Below are 24,042 nucleotides of genomic sequence, written 5' to 3'. Positions count from 1 at the left end.
AATATGGTACTATTTGTATTTGGCGAACCGGTGGTGCTAAAACTCTTAAATTTGGAGCGAGGGTCACTGATGGAACGTAGAATAGATGGAAATTCGAAGTATAAAAATCCGAAAAGTACTAAAATGTACTAAATTTGGTACAACTTCGTAACATGTGAACGGATAGAGCTTGAAATTATTTCTCGGTTTCAAAAATTGTTTTTTTTTTTATTTAATTCGAACCTAGATGAATTCATTTTTTTAAACAGTATTTTTATGAATGGCGAGCACGATAACTCATAACTCATATATGTCTGTCGTACGAACTAGGATATTTACAATCGATGTTATTTTTATTATTTAAAAGAAAAGCAGGCGATTTCCAAAAATATTTTAAAAGTCCGTTGGAATTTTCATAATTTCAGAAATTTTTTAAATGTAGGTTTTTATATTTAAATAGCCCCCATAAGGAAGTCCATTTTCAGTATTTTGAAAATGTTTGTGGCATTTTCTAACAAACTATTTACTAAAACATTTACTAAAAAAAAAAAATAATAATACACAAAAATGTTGGATAAAAGCAATAATTTAATACACGTATAGCTTTGGCTAATTTCATATGTTGTTGTAAACCCTTAGTTTTAATTACAGCATAGCAACGGCACGGCATATAGTTGATAAGGTTCTTGCATCGCTGTTGTGGTATCTGGGCCCATGTTTCTTGAACTACATCTCATATTTCGGAATTTATTGTTGGTTTGGCATTGGCCACACACCGTTTTACATATGGGCATAAGAAAGAAATCTTAAAACTACACCGTTTATTATATTGGCCAAAAACGTTGAGATATGACTTCCTTCGTAAAAAATGAATATGCAGATATGATAACCGCCAAAAGATGCACATTTTCGAGAAATGGGAGAAAAATAATAAAAATTTAGGAGATTATTATATTAAAAAAATATCTGCATAATCTAAACACCACGATAAATCAAATGATATCAAAATAACACAAGTCTTTGTAACGGTTTGTAAATTACAGCGATAAAAAAGAAGATATTGAGGAAAATTATTGACAACTGTAAGAATATTCACTTCTTGTGTATAAGTTCCACCTTGCGGATTATAGCAAGACCCTTCCGAAAAATCTTAGGGTTTTAAAAATAGGAATAAATCTTAAAATAAAATAAAAAATCGCGTAATCTTCAAAATCATTTGAAGCGGATGAGATTTCCAGGAAGTACTGAAGTTTATCTTCCAATCCATGTATGTTTTGCGAAATTTCATTTGACGGCTAAGATGTACTACATGTTGCATTAAAGTACCCAAAAACTTTGGATGAATATTTCTCTGAAGCTGTGCATACTACACACACAAAATTTATATCAAATTACTCAGATTCGCTACTACAATAATCATATAATCGAATTTTAGAAATTCCTGTTTGAGTATTAAAACTAGAAGTAAAATAAAAAAAAAACACTGAAAATCGAGCTTCAAAATGTCAGCATCATTTAAATATGGCCGAGAGTATAAAATATTCTAGATTTGAAGGAGATCGGAACGAAATTGACTAAGTTATAGCGAAATCGGTGAAATATATATAGGGGGGCTATATCCAAATCTTAACCGATTTTTTTTATTTTAAATATGCTTAGACACTCAGCTGGCCGAGAGTACAAACATTCTAGATTTGATGGAGATCGGACCGAAATTGACTAAGTTATACCGAAATCGGTGAAATACATATAACCAAATTTTGTATTTTTCATTCTTTAGTCCCAAATATTGTATGTACAATGTTTCATTAAGATTAACCAACACCGTCCATTTTGGTCCAGCTTTACAAGGACCCGGCAGCATTGTGCGACATTTTACTTGTTTCACATATAAGCTTTATTATTTTGCAAAATATTGGCCATTTGAGGTGGAGATACCATAAATAGTTCCCCAATTATTTTTATTTTCGAACCTACCTAGGTCATTTGTCGTCGTTCGGCTACATTTGTTGTTCCTAACCTAATGTCGCAATTAGCGAAATTTACTGATATTAATAATTAAAAAAAGAAACACAATCAAACGTGCAAAATTTGTTGCTAAATGATTATATTACTAAGCAACAAATATGAATGATTGATTATATTTTCAAGAACTGGGGGCATGTACTTTGTTTTGATATCTATATTGATCGGTTAAAGGCACCCCCCCCCCCATTCTCGATTTTTTATTTTTAAGATTTTAAATGGGCTGGTAAATGAATACCAATGCTTGTTAAGGTTTGTAACTTGGCACATATATATTTGAAGATTTAAAAAGGAAGAAAAATAATTTACCAAAATTTTTTGTTGTTGTTTTTTGGGTTCAAAGAAAAGTCCTTATTTTCGATGGTTAAGTTAAAAAGTTAAGGTTAAGTTAAAAAATAAGGAAGATCTTCACCGATTGGCTTTATCCTAGTTCATACGAGAGCTACACACTCCCAGAGAAACGTGTCAAAATTTGAAACCGATTGGATTACTAGTTTTTGAGTTATCGTGCCCGCCATTCGTTTTGAGAAAAACGCGTTTAAAGTTTGAGAAGCCCTTTAGCCGTCACTTGATGCTGACACAATAAATCGGCTATATCTTCAAGAGTTCTTGAGATTTTTACTTGAAATTTTGTAGGAACATTCTAGAATTAGAGTAGATTCGAATTAAATCAAAAAAAAATTTGACACCGAGAATGGGGGGGTCCCCTTAAGTGAAAAACGTAAACATTTCTAATATAACATTTTTAGTATAAAATTGATAAAAAATAGGTTGTTAGCTTTATTCGGCCCCTTCTAAATACGAATATATATAATTGAACAATTTTATATGAGAGTTTATTTGAGTCTTGTGAAATTTGAAATGAAATGTGTACTGTGATTTTTTTTTAAATTGTCGCTCTTAAACATCGGTAGTGGCTGTTACATTCGATTAAAAATATGCCATTTAAAACTGAAAGTTATACGCCACACAAGAGTTCTGCTTTATAATCTAAAAGTGTGTATGCAAATGAACTGAGCACAAATTCCGTTAGTTTTCATCTTTACGTTAATTTTTGCTTTGATTTGTCAGATTGACTTTATTTTAATCTGGCAATACTATATAACAGAAAGTATTATTTATGGAAAGCTTTTTGCTGAAAGCTTTTATTTATTGTAAACATTAATTGTGTTCATGCGGCGATAGATGGCACAAATGAAACATATGAATAAAATTGATACATGGTCCTGTGGCGCAATGGATAACGCGTCTGACTACGGATCAGAAGATTCCAGGTTCGACTCCTGGCAGGATCGAAGTAATTTTTTCTTATATTTTTTTGTACTTAATCATATTTATTTCATTTATTTTTATCTATAATGGGAGAAAAAGATGCCATAACATAAATGTTATAGTAGAGGCGCCAATGACCATAGACAATAGTCGACTACATTCAATACAAGTTTTTCAGTTCAATTAAATATCCAATATGCTTTCGATTAGTGGTCAGTCGGTCATTGTTCGACAATTACTCACAAATGTAATTCGTAGCCAGTTTACGTCCAACAAACATGCATATTTCTTCCACACGCTAAAAATTTGTGAAATATATGAGATTTAGTGGAATATGGGGTACGATAAAAGAATATTGTTTCATGTCTATTCAAAATTTGAAAACATTTTGGAAATGAAAATGTGAGTTTAATTTCAGTCGTTCACAACGTAATATGTTTACCACACCTTTATCATACCTTCTGAATTTTGTAAAAAAATTTAGGTCTCATACGAAATAACCTAAAAATCTGAATTACCCTCAATACTTTTGATCTGAATTAAGTTATATTTTGAATTAGCATTGAAATATTTAAGCAAGAGCTTTGGATTTTTGCACATACACTGCTACTTTCTATACCGTCAGCCATATGGCTAATGAGGGCATTTACATTTTTATAAGGCAAAAATGTGCCTTATCGAGATATTGGTTTTATACCCCATGTTTCTTTGGACCAAATCCGTTTCAGACAATTTGCAGTCGATTTACAAATGTCCGTCCGTCTGCCTGACCGGCTTATGCGCAAGATAATTATCGAAGGGAGTAACTGATTTAATCGAAACTTTGCACATCGTAATATTTCTACAAAACTTAGTTCGAAGGTGGGAAACATCGGATCACTCATTCTGGTACCTATCACACAAAATATTCAATATTGAGCTATAAATTAATGTTATATCATCATGCGAGCGGACTATTCGATGTTAACCAAACTTTTTACAACCTCTTATCTTTACCAAGCTTAGATCAAGCCGAAGATGGCGCCCATTGATCCACTCCTTCTTGTACCTCCCCCAAAAATGGTCAACATTTACAATATTCATAAATGCAATATAAGGCGAATGGAATGTCCGATTTGAACCAAACTTTGCACAACCTATTATCTTTACCAACTCTAGATCAAGTCCAAAGATGGGACCCATTGGTTCACTCTTTCTGGTACCACCCCCACAAATGTCAAAATTTTCAATGGAATGTCTGATTTTAACCCAACTTTGCACAACCTATTATCTTTACCAAGCCTAGATCAAGTTCGAAGTTGGGACCCATTTGCCCTCTTTTGTGGTACCTCCTCGAAAAAGGGTCAATATTTTATAAACTTGTACATATAATTTGAAGCAAATTGAATAACCGATTTTATTAACATAAAATTCGAAACCTCTTTGATAAAAACACATACCTTGTATAAAAAGTATAAAAATAATATAATAATAAAATTTTTATGTAACTCCGAAGTCCTCAGCAAACCATAGGCTATCTTTTGTGATGTTCGACTAACCAGACAAAAATAAAGTTTTCGGTCTATTTCATCTAATAAATATCATCTGCTCATCACCGACAATTATAGACGTCGAAATGGGCCGTGGTCGGAATTACATGTAAAACTTCAAAGTGATCAGGTCGACATACTCGTATCGGTCTTCTATTGTGTTATGTTTAACTCTCACATACATACAACAATATAATTGGTATCGATTTAAAGGATAACCAGTCCTCTTGGTTGTACTGTCCACTTTTCGGTCTATGTCATTTCGGCGTAATAATACAATTTCTCACACAAAAGCCTGAGCTCATCTGAACCGCCAAAAATTGACGGATTATCTTGAAAAGATCAATGCTTGTTCCTTAGATCCCTTTCTCTGAGTAATATAAATAATAATAAAATGAGACGTTCTGGTCCTAATTGCGGCCTCTAGAACGACTAGAAAAACATACAAAAATTAAGTTTTTGGTCCATTTGATCCCCTTAATAGTCTTTGGCCCTAACCAAACATACAACTGGTCCATAAGTGTGACTTGTACTTTGTTTACAAATTATACTGGACAGACGGACTCAGCTAGACGAGATATGGTATACTAAAAGGTGTGTCTAAGACTAATATTTCGCGGCGTTACAAACTCTTGGTGCCACACGGAGGGTATACAAATAAGAATTGATGAATATGTGCTTCTGATAATGTAAATACAATTGAAATCGTTTATATCGCCACCGTTTTTAAAGGCATATCGTTTATAACGACCGTATCCGAAAGTCCCTGATAAAGTTAGTATCGCTAATTACGACTCCGGACCCGTCGTTATAAACAATTTCAACTGTACAACATAAATAATTTCAGTGTATGCAGTGCATCATCACACGTACATTAGCACATATGTTTATGTACATATGTATGTTTACAATATTTTTTTATTGACAATCTCACCCATATGAATTTTCAGCGAATACAACAAACGACTTTTGTTTTCACAAAAGGCCATTGAGTGACAAATACTTTTGCCTGCCTCAATTAAAAAAAAAATGCTCGTAACGCTGCATATTTAATCAGAGACAGTCGAATTACACACACACTCATACAAGTATTTTAAAGAGTTTGTTTTTTATCTTTCTTACGATCGATAAAAGTCGTCATGTCCGTCGGTAAGTATGAAAACGTGATAAAATTTGCAGAACAAACCGCAGACGTGGATAGCACACGACATACATTTCGATAACAATGATCATGATCATCATCATCATGTAGTTGTGGCACAATGTTATAAACTTGCAATTAAATTACAATAATGTTGAAAAATGTTCAGTCGAACTTCAAAATCGGTCATGAGATATGTCAAAACATAGGCATACACTAATGTTGAAAACTTTTCAAAATTCATATGTCAAAACATGATTCTATTATTTAAAAAATTCTGTACAATTAGTAATTACAATTTCATATTTTGAATATTTTCATTAAAAAAATTTAAGAATGTTCAGATTTGTCCAACAGTGTATGTTTACATTGCTGAATCCACAGAGACAAATTTTGCAAATGCAAGTGTAAATATGCACATTTTTATGTACATTAGTACACATAACATTTTATGATTTTATTTGAATTTTTTATTACTTTATGGAACTATTTATATCTACAATTTTCAATTTGTAAGCGATTACATTGATTTAATAGACAGTTTTTTTACTGAAGTCATTATACGGCAATCAAGTGCGTATTTGACATCAGGTTTTTAAATGCAAGCTGCAATGTATTGTTTGAAAATGTAAAGTGAATAGTTATGACGACTTTGACGTACGTTACAGTCGATGCAAATTTGAACTAACATACCAAAATGATACAATAAATTATAAAAGTTTTGAATTACATATGAAAGAAGTTATGTTTGCTACTCCCGTACTTTTTGGGAATTCTTGTACCTTGAGTGCAATTTTGACATTTTGCTCATTTAGTACGCCTATTTCGTATGTTATTCAAACATTTCAATTGTAAATAAAAAAATTCTGCACTTCTTCTAAGAGAGAGTTTTCTTCTTTCCTAAGCTCTCTACTAGATGTCACAATCGCAAAGTTCGGATGCAGAGTGGACTTTCTAATATAGCGAGAAAATCATCTATGTTCGCTATATATAACAATCCACTCATTGAACCATATACTTTTGTTTTAAACAAACGCCAATAAAGCGTGATATTAAATCTGAAACTATCGCTTTTATTTGCTTCGCCTCGGTTATGGTAGAGTTTTCCTCGGTATCACGCCTACACAAATGTTTCTTTAGAAATTAAACATGTGAAAAAATACCTTAATTTTGACGAGGCCAAACTTTTGATATTTTTCACCACACTATGGGTCAGGAATCCATTTTTGACGCACGAAGGAACCAATATATGGCTGATAGGAACAATACGTACTGAATTTAGTATAACCTAACCTGTGACAAGTTTCGTTGAAATCTGTTCATATTTGGATATAGCTTCCATATATATATTCGTCCGATTTTAAGTAAATTGTGCATCAAACTCCTCATGTTTGTCAGATTGACATCAAATTTTGCACTTGAGCTTAGAATAACGTAGTTGCGTTTTCTAGAAGTACAGACATAGCCCAACGGATGACCTATTGATATTTGTTTGAAGTCGATTTACATACTTTTGTCCCATTGTAATAAACGAATGACATGTTTATGGATAGATCTATGTAGGTCGTTTCACATTTAGATAAATTTCACATATTTTATTTCATCCAATTTCATGATAATAGTCCTGTTTAATATACCCATAGTGGTGAAGGGTATCATATAGTCGGCCCAGTCTGACTTTACTACTTTCCTTGCTGATTTTCTATTTAGTTGGATCTTTTTTCAACTCAAACCGAATTTTTTGCATTCTATTTTTGAATTCCATAGCTGAAATAGTGATATTGACATTTAGAAATTAATTAAAAATTGTCCTCGATTTTTGAGTAACGGGTGTGACAGATCTTATGATGCAACTACTAGCTTAAATAATAAAATGAAACTGAAACTTTTTTATCCATTTTATACAGTATAACTCTGACCTAACATGTGCAAAATATATTTTATAAATATCCACATAAAATGCATAAAATTATACTTTTTATATATTTACCATAACGGGTGTGACAAACGGGACATTCGTGATACAAAGACGGTTTGCAGGCAATAAATATTTCCAATAAGTTACGAGTTTGGACTATGTTTACTTTCGTGTGGCCAAAAGTCAAATGTCGTAAAAGCAAAAAATATGCCGAAAAATACTGTTGCCAGTTTGTCAATAAATGTAGTGCAGCCAACAATTTCATGATACACCATCGAAATGTATTCCTATGAAAAAGCTGGTCCTAAATTTTATCAACTCTTCATTGATATTTAAAATCTATTATAATTTTTAATTGAGCTGGGGTCAGTTTACCTGGAATCACCCTATACTGGTTTTCTACCTCGAAGCCTTTCGAAGTCGAAGGTGTCCTTCAATTTAAAACTTTTGAGTTTTTATTTCAAATTTTTGTTTATTTTTATAACTATTTATCGACCTCTAGTTATTGACTTGTTTCATAAATACCGTTATATATCTCAAATTCCCAGTGATAATTTCCTGTACAGTACACATAAGCGTATTTAATAAAAAATTATTGTATTACTGTACCTAAAATCGGACGAAAATATATATGGGAGCTATATCTAAATCTAAACCGATTTTTCCCAATTTCAATAGGATTCGTCCTTGGGCCAAATAAGTGAGCTGTGCCAAATCTCATCCAATTCGAATCAAAAATGCAACCTGTACTTTGTTCACAAAAAGACATGGACGGACAAATGGCATAATGATAAAATTCGACTCAGAAAGTGATTCTATGCATATTCTCAAAAGAACCATGGGTCTATCTAGATTCCGTTTGCCTTCTACAAACATATGTACAAAGACATAATACCCGGTACCACATTTGTTATATAGTGTTCAAGATACTCATATTACCAAAATATGTCAATATAAAAATGTTTTGGCTGAAAGATTTTGTACTCAATTAAAGCCCAACATACCAACATTTTAAACAAATCAATCTAAAAACTTGTCCCAAAATATCGAAATTAGGAGGTACAGTTATATGGGAGCTACCCAAAAAAAGACCAATATTAATATTGTTTATCGGGAGATTTGGTACCCAATTACCCAACATAACTTACAAAATTGCAACCAAATCGATCGAAAAACTTCTCCAAAATCGTAAAAATATCGAAATTTGGAGGGCACCGTTATATGGGGGATACCAAAAAAAGTGCACCCATGTTAATAATTTTTGGTAGACAGATTTGGTACCCAATGATAATATAGGATACCTAATTACCGCTCTTTCAGTTGGAAAACGTCAAAAATCTTCAAAATATTGGAAAGCGGGGAGTATCATTATTTGGGCGCGAAATAGTTCACCAATATATATGGTTACAGTTATATAGGAGATATGCTGTTACGCAGTTATTCCTGCTTGTCGGCTGGATAAGCTCTTACTTCGATGTCTGCTTGCCTATCCATGTATTATAGTAAATAAAATACTGGTTGCATGTATGATTCGAATGAGCTGAAATTTGGTACGGCTCACGGCTCTTTTATTAAAATTGGTGAATCTCAATTGAGATTTATACATAACTTCCCTAAATAGTTTCGTCCGATTTTAAAATTTGCACAGCATAGAATAACGTGTGTTAAGATTTGTTGAAATCTGTTCAGATTTATATATAGTTTCCGTAAATATTTTTGACCAATTTCACAAAAAGAGGTACACCAAAGATTCTGCTTCTGGTCGATCGATGTGATTTGAATACATACAACTAAAATCATTTACACGTACATCTTATATATGCTTGGTTTCATTCGGTATATATTATTGTAGATTCAAATAATAATATAATAATAATTACAATAATAAACTTGGGAGCATGTCTGGTATATACCTAAAGTGGTATCATAAAGTCGGCAAATAGAGCATTTTCAGTAAAGTGTGAAACTTGTGGATTTTAGATTTAGAGGTTTCAAATACTGTCCAAACAGTTGGCGTTTAGTTTTCTTCATGATTTTGGGCTTGGACTCTTTGTATGTTAATAAATCTTCTAATCGAGTTGCCAATATTGGGTCATTGTACTAAAAAATATAAACAAAACCTTTCTCTAGCAAATATCACCAATAATTACGTTTCAATTCGGGCCTAGAATATTTTGGTGATATCAATTTAGAGAAAAAAGCAAAATAATAGAAAATAATGTATTCAATGCATGCATATTATGAAATAAATATTGTTATTATGTATATCACGTAGCATGCTTGCGTTTGTGGAAAAAAATAGATGAGACAAGCCGTCTATTGAATCATTAAAAGTTTGAATCTTTAAGAAGCTATTTCGACAAACATTTATTTTTAATAGGTTTTGGTCCAAGAGTAATTTTCAAATTATATGTAATCCTCATAAATTATAAGTTTATTTCTACTTAATATTTCGAAATAATTTTAGCACAGGAGAAAAATATACAAAGTGGTGGTCCATTTTTGGAAATAGTTCTCCATTCAGCCTTCCTTCCAGGCTTCATGAGTGACATATTCGTTGCCTATTATTTCTGGAAATATCTCTCAGCTTCCCGATGACCTAAGAAATGGGCACCTGGAGTAGTTATTGGAAAACTACAATAGCTTTCAGGAAAGCACCACGTTCAGATTTTATGAAGTCGGGTGGAATATTAACGGTGGCGATGGCAAGAATGTGATCTGAACGGAATTGTGTAACTATGGTTATGTCTGGCGATCTTTGCCATTGAATTGCATCTCGCCGAGATAGATCTGTGGTGGATACGATTGTGACAAACTCTACATAACCAAGGTGCGGGGTTTCTATCTATCCCGGCACGGAAGAACTATGGTATGATTTTGGCCCCATAGCCTATAAAGCCCCGTTTTTCATATTTTAATTGCCCTAGACTTATTTTCAAACCAGGATTTTATTTCAAAAAAAAAAAAAAAAATATTTTTGCAAAACTATCATTAGTCTTATGGCTAATGAGGGTGATTAATACGGCAAAAATGTGCCTCAAAGAAATATTGGTTTCAGACTCCAATATGGAGTTGATTTACCAATGTTCTTCTGACTGTCTGGCAGGCTGGTGCGCACGATTTCGAAGGGAGTAACCGATTTCATCCAACTTTGTACATCATAACTTAATCCTTCAAACTTAAACCAAATTCGAAAATACGTCCAATCGGTCCACTTCTTCAGATACCTTCTACACAAAATGGTCAACATTTTGATGATATTCATCACGTGATCCGACTACCCGATTTGAATGAAACTTTGCACAACCAAATATTATAAACACGACTAAATAATGTTGAAAGATCGGATATATCGGCTCACTTATTCTAGTACCTCTCGCACGAAGGGTCAACATTTTGAAAACTTGTGCATCTCAATTGAATCGAACGGAATATCCAATATTATCTAAACTTTTCACATCGTAATATGTTTACCTTATCTTGACTATGTCCGAAAATGGGTAACGACGACCCACTACTTCTTGTACCTCAACACAAAATGATCAAAATTCGGCTATCCGAATTGTCTACCCGATTTCGAACTATTGTTTACGCAACTTAATTTTATAACCATAACTGTTGAAAGATGGAACCCGAATTGAATGTTCGATTTTTTCTGAATGTTGCAAATTGTAATACTTTTACCAAGCCTAGATCGTCGGAAGATGGGGATAATTGTTCCACTCCTTTTGGTACCTCCCAATCAAAATAAGAAAATACCATGTGTAATTCCATAGACCTCCGCAAACCATAGGCTGACGGTATATATCTGTCGGCAACACCGCCTGACATTTTTATTGGTTCAATATAGGTTTTTCTTTTAATATTGTCGCATTTTCAATCTAGATCTAGACGTATTTTCCAGTAGAAAAACTGTAATAGGCAACTCCGGAGTCTTGGATAACAGAAAAACTTCTTCATGTATTTTATTTGTGAAATGTATAAAAAGTTCGGCCCAGCCGGACTTAACGACTTTGCGCTTTGATTACTTTTGATTTATTGACATTCAGATTTTGTACATACACACATGTCTAAATAATAACAACCTGCAGTAATAAAACATTTACTTGACAGAATGTACACAGATGCAATATTCAAAATCTTGCACAATATCTCCCCCAAGAATACGTCTTTATCAGTCAAAGAGTTCGCATCGTCGTAATTATGATTTTTTGCGAATATAATGGAGCTTCAACGAATTTGCAGCCGATCACAATTAGTTGAGAGTATTCCCTTCTGCTGTTTATAGGGTACACATTGTCACCACATTTGTTCGATCGTTACTTCTTCTCCGAAAAAAATCATTTGTTTTCTTGGCATTCAGTCGGCATGTCGGTGTGCTAAAGAGCTCTTCAAACAAACAGACAAACGAACGATCGGGGTAAATGCTTAGTCTTGCGGTTTTATACTCATCGATTTTCCATTATGTGCGAAGCGTACAACTGCTACGACGATCGGCTGTAAGTAAATGTTGTCCGTTCATTCATTGTCAGTTGAATTGTTGAAGTTATTGAATGTGGACGGACTCTGTTAGTGTACCTTGGGTTAAGTGCTGTGCTATTACCGATCGAAAATTTCAAAATTTGAAGTGTGGAAAATGCTGAATAATTGAATTTGAATTTGGAAATCATTAAATGTTTGCAATCACAACAAAATAAATAAAAATAGACATAAGGAAAATACATCCCCATATTTCCGTTCAGAAAACTAATTAAAAATCTTTCGGAAGTGCTGCTAAGAAAAAAAATAAAAATAAAAAACACTTTTCAGAAGACGAACAATGGATCACGGATTACTGCAGCAAGGTTTAATTGTTTTGGCGTCTCAGTGAACGGCGTAACGTTTTATGCTACTCGGGCGATTGGGCGTTTATTTGCGAAACGATTCGTATTCGAATGTTATTGCATGCCTCAGACTGCACGTTCTGTGACTTGTTTTTGTTGTTGCTGAAGCAAATTGCATTGCGAACATTTTGAAGCTAACCTACCTGCACCCTAGTGCATTGACGAGTGTGGGATTGCTGCCGGTGTTGTTGTTGTTACTGCCGTTTGGGGAAATAAACAATTGAACATTGTTTTGTTTGGCGTTGTGTCTGTCTGTCTGTTTATTGTTCGCAATTTTTTTAATTATTCGCGATTTGTATGTTTTAGCTTTCGTTTCGCATTTTACTAAACGCTCGTCAAAACAAACAAAACGAGGAAAGAAATGTTGCTGTTCAATAATCTTAAATGCGGCATTTCATTTCTAATTCTCACGGTATGCAGTGTTAATTCCGATATTGAGTTACGCGATAATTGCGATAACAATGCGCTGAATTTATTTTGTGGAAGTGCGATAAAGTCGAATGGTGTGGAGACCGCTCAGAAACCACCACATATCATATTTATTTTGGCTGACGATTTGGTAAGTTGAAGGACAAAGGAATGGGTTTAACAGTTTATGGATACGTAACCAAAACAGTAGGTTTTGGAGGAGTTGATAAAGTGAAAAAATTTGTAACACCTCGTGAAACATGTTTTACACTGGTGACCTGAACAGAATTGCCCAGTTGAACTGTGTAAATTTTATTCGGATCATAATTGTGCCTGTAGAATAAAAAAAAAACAAAAATAAAACAACGATCGATACACCATGAGGTGGTCATTCAAAATACATAAGATATGTCGGTATCCTGATGTGGAAACGAAATACTAAATTACAGCCTCATTGCACTATGGACTGGAATCCAATTTTATATATTTCAAATTCGGGGACTTTTAACTATAAACCAGCCAACATTTTTTATCATAGAGGGTCAAGGTTTACGTGTGTATATTACATTTGTTATTCATTTGGCAACACCTCGAAATATTTGCCGGAGACCCCACAAAGTATAATTGTTCTTCATCAGAATAAATTTCTATGTCGATTTATGCGCGTCCGTCTGTCCGCTTGTTGAAATTACGGTAGAAATCGGTATTTGGAATATGTTTTTCAATCAAATTGGCAGTAACTTTTTATTTGGGTTCTCATTGTACTAAAAATTTTTAATATTGAACCAAGTTTCTGTGTAGAACCCATACAACGGTACCCTTACATCTCTTTGCTAAAAATTATTTCACTACCCAAATGATCAATATTGATCCTCGTTTTGGTATAGCCCCATAACGTACGTATGGGCAAAGTATTCTAATGTACGTTAAATTAAATAATGGGGGCTACACAAAAACACGGATCTATATTGAACATTTTCTTGGCAAAAGGCGGAATTACAAATTACAGGCTCTTCGGTGGGATTTTGAGAGTATTTTAAATTAAAATGGGGCGATTTTTTTATATTGGGGATATGCCAGAAATACGAAAATTGGGACTGACTGTTTTAGTCCATATTCACATCTAGAATATTAACATATACTTTATGAAGTCTCCAACGTATATTTCGAGGTTTTGTCAACCAGGTGACAAATTTAATATACACTCCACCTTAAGGTAATGGACAAAAATGAATCTACTTCTTACTCGTACGTATATTTTTGTGCAATCTTAGCTTTTTTGTCAGATATAATTTTGGTAGAAATATTAGACGGATTGTTAAATATCTTATTGGGAAATTTAGACTAAATCGGATACTCCTTTCACATTACTGGATATTTGTGATTTAACACTTTGTACAAGAATTGGCGAGCCCTTGCAGTGTGTTTTTGCGCTAAATCCGTGTTTCAATAAAAATGACCTTCATCGGAGAAAATGCATATGTTTGAATATTTTCATAATTTCGTTCATAGTTTATTTTTTCGAAACCGTAGATGTACCTCGCTTAGAATACAAATAAAAATTCTTGCAGCCCTACCTAAAATTCAACTAGTTCGTTCGACGTTTTTCACCACAAAAGTAGAACACATGTATTTATATGAATGTTACCGAAATACGCCGAGCGTATAAAATTTCAAGTTGAACAATTTCAACTTTGACAGAACGTATTTTTTGTTTTTTTTTTTCAATTGTTGAAAATAAAAACAAAACATTCAGAAAATATGAAATTTCGAATGAGAACATAAAATATTTGGATTAATTTAATAGATTTTCAATTTTGTTTGGCGGTTTCTATTATTAGCTTGAAGATATGAATTCCACGTATTTGGGTAATACGGCCGTACACAAGATTTTGCAAAAGTAATGAAGGTGAATTTTTCTGTACGCCCCGTCGGATTATAGGTAACGTTGTTATAATCATGAAAAAGTCAGTATTTTTTCCAAAAAAATTTATATCTATCTATATATATAAAATAGAAAAAAATTTGTTTGTATGTTACCGATAGACGCCAAAACCGCTGAACAGATCTTATTGAGATTTACACTGTATGTCGGGACATGCCCTGACAGTAACATAGGCTATATAAACTTTTAAAATTCCGCGTGGATGTGGAGTTATAGCATCAATAGTAAACATACCTCAAATTTTCTGAACATGTAATATGCGTTTATCTTAAGAACGGTTACAGATAATGCCTTCAAAATTTATCTGTATATCGTAGGTGTGAATACACATTATACATAAAAATATGAGCGAGATATGATCGATGGAAATGCACTCTCCGTTACACTTATATAATCTACATGTAGGAAATAAAAAATGTTTTGTTTCTAGACTCAAAAACCATTGAATAGATTTTACTGAGATTTTTACCACACATCATGCCATCCGAGGGAAATAATATAGGCAATATAAACTTCCAAAATTTCGCGTGAATGTGGAGTTATCGCATCGAAAGTAATTATACATCTGAACTAATATTCATTTTCTAAGCTTATATCTTAAGAAGGGTAACAGATTCCTACTCCAAAATTTGTCTGAGTAACTTGGTAGCAAATACGCATCATCCCTATAAATATTGGCGTGTTACAATAGTGAAAAATGTACTACTCACTGCATTTAATTAACATAAATGTAGAAAATGGAAACTCTTTTGGTTGTTGACACAAAAACCGCTAAATAGATTTTACTGAAATTTTCGTAGTAAGTCATGCCAACCATGTAAGTAAGATAGGTAAGATAAACTTCAAAAATTCCGCGATGACGAGGAATTATAGCATCAACATTAATTATACCTCTTTACTAATATTCATTTTCTATATACATACATATATATTTTAATATCTTAAATAAATCGGCTCATACAAATTTGAATGATACGCAGATAATTACATACTAATCTTAAGTGACCAGGAATTAACAAAATTGGTCCAAATCGTTAATGTTCGACTCATCATTTTTGGCCCTTTTATGTTATTATCAGTAATGATAAAAACCACCAGTTCAGTAATTCCGCTAACGTCTGCTGTTTCTCATCTCTCCATTATCTACATATTGGAATAAAATTTGTGTAAAATGAAAAATTTTTGACATTTTAATTTTTACATTTTGTCAATTTGTGAAAAAAATAAAATTTGGATTTTTTAATTTTAAAAATTCAACCACCATCGACGAAAAAGACTATGAATTCAATATGGGAGATATCCAAAAGAGAAATGCTGATTGTGGAATAAGAGTTATAAAAGTCCGAAATCTGTGTTGGCTTATCATTATAGCTAATATATTTCGAGGATGTATAGAGAAAATTACTAACTCAAATGACACAAATCCTATCTTCGGACTTGATCCTGGTTTCTTAAGAATAACAAAACTATATCTAGATTCGGTAAACATATTATGCTGTGATAATGCATTATTGTGATTTTTTTGGCAATGAAACAATTAAATATACACAACTCACACTTAACAAGGATCAAACGTCAGATATATAAGCGATATTAATCGGAGTGAGAAAGGGATCCCAATCATATCATGGGGAAATAGTTGAGAATACAGACATAAAAAATTGCTGTAATGTAAATGAAGGATTTTAGTGGTATTTGAACGATTAATGAGAAACATGTAAATGTTGGAGAAAATATATTTGTGTATGGTTCTATTACAACTGATTAGAAAAGTCAAGCTAAATTTGTCTTTAATACTCCCACCGTAATTCAAAGATTTCAAAGATGTATTTGTAATCTATTGAATTGAATCAAATATACTAATACATAGCTTTAGTATGGGCAGCGAAGCGCCACGGGTTCAGCTAGTATACATATATAGATTATTTTTTCGAACCAAAAACAAATATTTTTCCTCAATATCTTGTTTTGTTGTCGCTGTGATTTAGAAACCGCTACACGGACTAGCGGGCCCGGCAAACGTTGTATTGCCTAGCAATATTGTTGATTTATAATTCTCGGAATTTTAGATTTGTTTTAAAAACCCTCCACGATAAGGTAGAGTGTGCAGATCTTTGTAATATTTTTTTCTAATTTTGAATTCGAATGTTGCTGTTGATATAAATGTATTAATATTCGAATTCGTAGAAAAAAAAATATTTTTAATAAATTTAGATGCGCATATAAGATTGACTTTTGGATTTAATTATATTTTCCCAATATATTTATAAGACTTCATTATAACGGTAGCACAATATTAAGTTAGCTTTTTATACCCTCCACTATAAGAGCTTTGAAATTTCCACATACATTACTATTCCTAGGATATTTGGTATTGAAAATGTTCCGTATTGGTTTTCTTTTAAGGGCAGCCTTCATAAAACGGTTTTTTGTAATATGAGGAATTTTGACGATTTTTTCAACAGAATTGGTAGTCATTTTATTATATTTTGGATTGTCATTGAGCAGAAAGTTTCCGTACCAAAAATTATTAATGTTTCGGGGTACCGTCCATATAATGGTAGCTTTCAATATTCAGTATTTTGACAAAACAAATATCGCCCTCACTTGTTGGTTGTTAGTTTTGCACCCGTTTGACTGCTGTTTATCTTGCTTACAACCGCCGCCTCTCCACTCACTCGGTTGTGGTTTAAATATTAATAAATTGTAGTTATTTCCATTTTAAGGAATATGCTCAGACGGACTAAGGCAACCGAAATAATAAAGATAATAAATGCGGTATAACTTTTTTTCAAAAATAAACACATCCTTTTGTTTTTTTTCAGTCTTAAATCGGGTATTTTATTCATTTTCAAAAAACAAAAGCATAAATGCAATATAAATTTTGAAATAAATAAAGATATACGGAAAAGGAACTTGTCTCAATTTTTGTTTGGACAGCTGTAGAAACAGTTGAGCAATGAAATTGTATTTATTTATTATTTTTATTTCTGCAATCTTTATCTGCCAGAAAAAGTGAACCTATATTTTTATATATTTCTATATTTTTGTGGATACATAAAGTACCCAATAAGAACCCAATGTACCAAATTTCAGCGTATTCGGTTGAAAAACGCGCTCAAGAACCCCAAAATACCGAAAATTGGTGGTACTGTTATATGGGAGCTATGCCTAAACGTGGACCGATATATCCCATCTTCGAACTTGATGGGATATATCGCCTGCAGACAAAAGACAGACCTATGCAAAATTTCAGCACCCTATCTCAATTCCTACAGAAGATAACGTGATTACGTGATTGAGTTACAAACGGAATGACAAATTCATATACGCTCCATACTATGGTGGAGGGTATAAAAAGGGGGTTATATGGGGACTACACCTAAAATGGGGTGAATATTAATTTTGGTAGGGAGTTTTGTTACCATATACGACTACAAAATACCAAATTACAGCAAATTCGGTTGAAAAACGCGCTCAAGAACCCCAAAATACCGAAAATTGGGGGTACCCTTATATGGGGGCTATCAGAAATAAGAACCCAATGTACCAAATTTCAGCGAATTCGGTAGAAAAGCGCGCTCAAGATCCCCAAAATACCAAAAGTTCGGGGTACCCTTATATGGGGGCTATCCGAAAAAATTAACCTATATTTATAATTTTTGATGGGGAGATTTTCTACCCAATAAGAACTCAAAGTATCAATTTTCAGCGAATTCGGTTGAAAAACGAGGTCAAGAACCTCAAAATACCGAAAATTGGGGGAAATACCCTTACATGGGAGCTATGCCTAAACGTGGACCATCTTCGAACTTGACCTGCCTGCAGACAATAGACTCTATGAAAATTTTTAGCGATCTATCTAAATTCTAGACGATAGGGTGATTACAACAGACGGACATACTTAAATCGTCATAGAATTTTACGCTGATCAAGATTATATATACTTTATAGGGTCGGAAATGATTATTTCGACGCGTTACAAACGGAAAATCAAAACTAATATACCCTCCATACTATGGTGGAGGGTATAATAAGGAAGATCTTGGCCGATTGGATTTATCTCCTTAAAAGAAAAAGTTAAAAAGTTTGCCCAAACAATAACTGTGTCAATAATTTAGTTTCCATAGATATTTTTTTATTTCAAAATAAATTTATTTTTTTTTGTTTTTTTTTTAATTGAATAACATACCTATTTATTTCTGAAAAAGCTTTTACCGGTCATTTATCCAGTTTGCAATTTCAGTTACTATTGTTTTGGGCACCAGTTTACATTGATAAGAACTGGCTTTTTTGTCCGGGTGAATTTACACCCTTCTCACTCCGTCAAACAGTAATAATAGATAATTAAATATTTTCAGGGGTTTAACGATGTTGGCTTTAGAGGGTCCTCGGAAATTCCAACACCGAACATAGATGCTCTGGCCTTTTCCGGTGTTATACTAAATCGATATTATGTTAATCCAATTTGTACGCCATCCAGGTCGGCGTTAATGACTGGAAAATATCCAATTCACACGGGTATGTTGTCATTTCATGTCATTGTATGGAAATTATCTTTACAAATATTATTGTTTTTAGGAATGCAGCATACAGTCCTTTATGGAGCAGAGCCACGTGGCCTACCTTTGACGGAGAAACTGATGCCACAGTATTTCAATGATTTGGGGTAGAGAATCATAAATAGCATAAATTTGCCAATGAAAGTATGCACACAAAACTTACATACATTATTGTATGTTGAATCTTCTCAACAATTCTGAATAAGTTTCATACTTTCTTTGGTATCAACAGCTACTCAAAAACATTCATTTATATCTGAATCTTAAACAAATTTCAGATATTCATCACACATTGCTGGCAAATGGCATTTGGGTCATTACAAACATAAATACACTCCGCTTTATCGAGGATTTGCTTCTCATGTGGGCTTTTGGACTGGACATCATGATTATTTTGATCACACAGCAGTTGAATCTGGTCAATGGGGTTTAGATATTCGGGATGGTAAGTTTTTGTTGAGCGCTCAAATCTTGTGACTAATTTTATCATTTCCCCTTTTTCATAAAGGCATGAGAGTTGGCTACAATTTACATGGAAAATATACAACAGATTTAGTCACGGAAGAATCTTTGAGAGTTATTGCCACCCACAACTCTACGAAGCCATTGTTCTTATATGTTGCCCATGCAGCCGTTCATTCAGGCAATCCCTATGACCCACTGAGAGCTCCAGATGCTGATTTATCTAAAATGCAACATATTCAACATTTTGGGCGTAGAAAATATGCTGGTGAGTATAGACGATGAACTTAAAGTATTCCGTTTCGAAGTTTTTATGTCGAACACAATCCTCGGATAAAACGACACTTTAGTTGGAAAAGTCGTCTGGGCCTTCATCATATTGAAAATATTTACATATTTTCTGCTACGTTTTTTTTATCAGACAATAATCTGAAGTATCAAATTCTACAGTAAAACAAAAATAGATTCTGCCAATTATATGGAAATATGAGACCTGGATATGTACTCTAGGACGGGCTTCCAGGAATTTTTATAATTCGTTGACTTAACTCAGATTGGCGTTACTTCGTTCGGAAGTTGTTCATTTTATAACTGGGTAAAAAGTGGCTCTTAGATGATTTTTACGCCCTACTAATATTCCCAATCTCTTTTGTATTGGGTCTTATTATTTACTCTACCTGTTCTTGTCTTGCGTCATTGAACGATCCTATGCAATCTTAAACATTGGGTTGGACTTGTTGATCGTATCAACGCGAGTTTCATATATTGTTTTTGACATTTATATCGAAATAATTTTGAAAATACATATGCGAATTTTATAACACAACTGCAGAGGTCGGTAGCAATGTCTGAAAAAAACAATGGTATGCAAAATTAGCCACAATCGAGTGAGTGGAGAGACCGCGGTTATAAACAAGAGAAACAGTAGACTAGCAAACTATTAAAAAACTAACTAACCCCCTTAGGAGAGAGACTGAGAACGATACCAAAATCAAATACAGACCAAGAGTGAATGGTGTTGGTTTTTTACTTGGGAGAAATACATATGTTTTTGTCAAATAATAGAGAGAGAGAGAGGAAAATGAGCGCAAAAAGCGGTAAAGGAGAGCGAATTATGTATATAATTTTGATAAAAATATGTATGTTGTATTTTGATATTTCAAAAATATTTTGCCAAAACAAATAGATTGACAAGATTTTTTTACCCAAATTCTTGTAGAAAATGTTAATAAAAGTATTGCCAAACAAGCTCTTCGAAATTCGGAGATTTTCATTTATAATTTTGTTTTTTAATTTTTTGGTTCAACATTACAACAACATTTTTGACATTTATTTGCACGAACAGCTGGGCCGATGGGACTACCTTATTAAATATACCTTGATGTTTTGCAAAAAACAGTGGCTTTCTTATGAATATAGAATTTTTACATTTATTCTAAGCGAGGTATATCGACAAAATGGAAAAAATAAATAAAAATAATAAAATAAAATATGAATGAATAATGAAAATATTCACTAAAATTATTTTCTTTGTAGGTCCCCTTATAAAGACCCCACCTCTTATTCGGTAATTTGAAGGTTTTAGTCGCCTTTTCCCAAGCGAAGTGACTGTAATTTGATATTTTAGGCTCTTGGAGGATGTAGTGCGTCTATGTAATAAATAGTCGATATAGGTCTATGTTTTGAAGTAGAAATCATATAATGGGGATTAAAAGGCATGTAAATTAGGACTTTTTACCGGGTTAACCTAGTTTATGAGGATTTATTTGGCATATATGCAATGAAATTTCAACCCACTGGGTTAACGAAAGTTTGGCTTCGACATTGTGTATAGTTATTTGCGCTAAGTTTGAAATATTCGGAATCAAAAATGAAGTCCAAGTTCTCGGTTTTTGGCGTCATCGGCGAGACATAACTGCTAAAGTTTTTTGTTTTAGCCTTTCCAGAGATATTGGTCGCAGAAATCGTCATAAAATCCGACATCGGAGTTTTCACGCCACCCTCTATAATAATTATGTCTAGAGGAATTGATCTGATGACCTAATAAAAGTGCATTCAAATAAAATGTAAACCATTGTTATTACTTTCTCAAACATTGATCTTCGACTGAATAAATGACACATTTATCTTTGTTCACATCTAATCCCGTTTTTTCTCTCACCTAATTTCAAATATATTTCGGTGACTTTATACAAGTTTGAAGGGTACAAACATTTTTTGAACATAAGATAACAATTGTAACACATTCGTATACATACATTCTCTTTGTGTGATTTTGCTAAACAATATTTGCTGAATTACTTATCACCATCAGCATGGGACTTTTTTGTTTGCTTACCCAATGATTTTTCATTTGACAATATCATTACCCTTTTATGTATGGCCCCATTGTAGGTTGAGGGTATGTAACCAGAAAATACATCGCAACTACATAATAAACAATTATAAATAATTCGTTTGTTTTAAGAGCATCCCCAAAAAAACTTGGCTCCGAGAGGCATGCAATTACCTGATATATTGTCGTTGTAGATTTTTAAGTCAGGCTAATTAATGTAACGTCATAGATCTGGCTCTGTCATAATCATAACAACACCAGCAAAGATGATGATGATAATGTTGTTGTTGTGATTGAGATTACTGTTCCCACATCATCACTCATCTCCACCATCATCATCATGGAGGGAAATATGAAATAATTAGCAATTTAATAAAAAACAACACAAACCTAAAACAGCTCAACACAAATGTCAACCGCATAACGGCATTTTGACATAAATTAATTAAACATTCCCTTTTCCACATTGACTTGACTCTTGCAGCAATGGTTAGCAAGCTTGATGACTCGGTTGGACGGATTGTGCAGCAGTTGCAGAAGCAAAATATGTTAAACGATTCCATAATTGTGTTCAGTACGGACAATGGAGGTCCGGCAGAGGGTTTTAATTTGAATCACGCTTCCAATTGGCCATTGAGAGGTGTAAAGAACACTCTGTGGGAGGGTGGTGTAAGAGGTGCCGGTCTATTGTGGTCGCCACGTCTGAAGAAGCGACGACGTCTGGCCGATCAAACAATGCATATTGTCGATTGGTTGCCCACCCTGTTATCGGCCATTAAGGGAGATGAGGCTCTACTGTAAGTATATTTATATGCACGTTGAAAAGAAAATGAATAATACAAATTGTATTTTTATTCCAGAAACATATCCTCATTGCCTCTGGATGGTATTAGTATCTGGGATTCCCTGTCCAATGATGAACCTTCTCCACGCAAATCCATACTCCATAATATCGACGACATTTGGGGAAGTGCTGCTTTAACACGCAGCGATTGGAAAGTTGTTGTTGGCACTCATTACAATGGAGCCTGGGATGGATGGTACGGTCCGGCTGGTGATCGTAATGCTCGTTCATATAACTACAAAGCCGTTCGCTCAAGTTTAGCTGGACGTTCGTTGGCCACAATCGATATGCTACCCACAATGGCAGATATTTCGCGCATGCGTACGGAATCGAATATTGACTGTTCGGCACGCATGCCCTATTTGAAAGAGGGCACTGTATGTAAGCCCTTGGAGAAACCTTGCCTGTTTAATGTTAAGGACGATCCCTGCGAAAAGTACAATTTAGCTCATAAGTATGTGGATACAATTGGCTACCAGAGAACAATTTCACTTGCTTATTTTTTCGATTGCAGGTATCCCAATATATTGAAGGCATTGCTGGATGAATTACAAGTCATTAATGCCACTGCCGTACCTCCATCTAACAAAGCGCTAGATCCCAATGGATTCCCAATTAAATGGGGCTACACGTGGACAAATTTTGGTGATTTTGAAGAAGGAAATGATGTAATTGGAAGTATATAACAATATAGGTGTATATATTATTAGACTAAGGTAACTAATAAATAAGAGATTAT

At 33.5% G+C, this 24,042-nt stretch overlaps 2 protein-coding genes and 1 non-coding gene across 3 annotated transcripts in view; all 3 read left to right on the top strand.

Moving 5' to 3' along the window:
- Positions 1 to 24,042, top strand: part of LOC133332470 (superoxide dismutase [Mn], mitochondrial) — a 106,720-nt gene that overhangs the window by 12,920 nt on the left and 69,758 nt on the right. The window lies entirely within an intron of this gene.
- Positions 3,227 to 3,299, top strand: Trnar-acg (transfer RNA arginine (anticodon ACG)). The gene has a single exon. It is a non-coding gene; the product is annotated as a tRNA-Arg (tRNA).
- Positions 13,106 to 23,989, top strand: LOC133332458 (arylsulfatase B). Its single transcript, XM_061540859.1, is given in 7 exon segments — positions 13,106 to 13,306; positions 19,462 to 19,621; positions 19,682 to 19,769; positions 19,941 to 20,107; positions 20,171 to 20,392; positions 22,944 to 23,757; positions 23,818 to 23,989. Coding segments are annotated over 7 exon segments (1,821 nt in total). The 5' UTR covers positions 13,106 to 13,108.

This window comes from Musca vetustissima, unplaced genomic scaffold (assembly GCF_032173495.1).
Source record: "Musca vetustissima isolate MV318-11 ecotype Yass unplaced genomic scaffold, APGP_CSIRO_Mvet_v1 utg9226, whole genome shotgun sequence".
Taxonomy (NCBI): Eukaryota; Metazoa; Arthropoda; class Insecta; order Diptera; family Muscidae; genus Musca; species Musca vetustissima.
The sequence above is the reverse complement of the archived record's forward strand: the minus strand, read 5'-3'. Positions and strand labels throughout refer to the sequence as shown.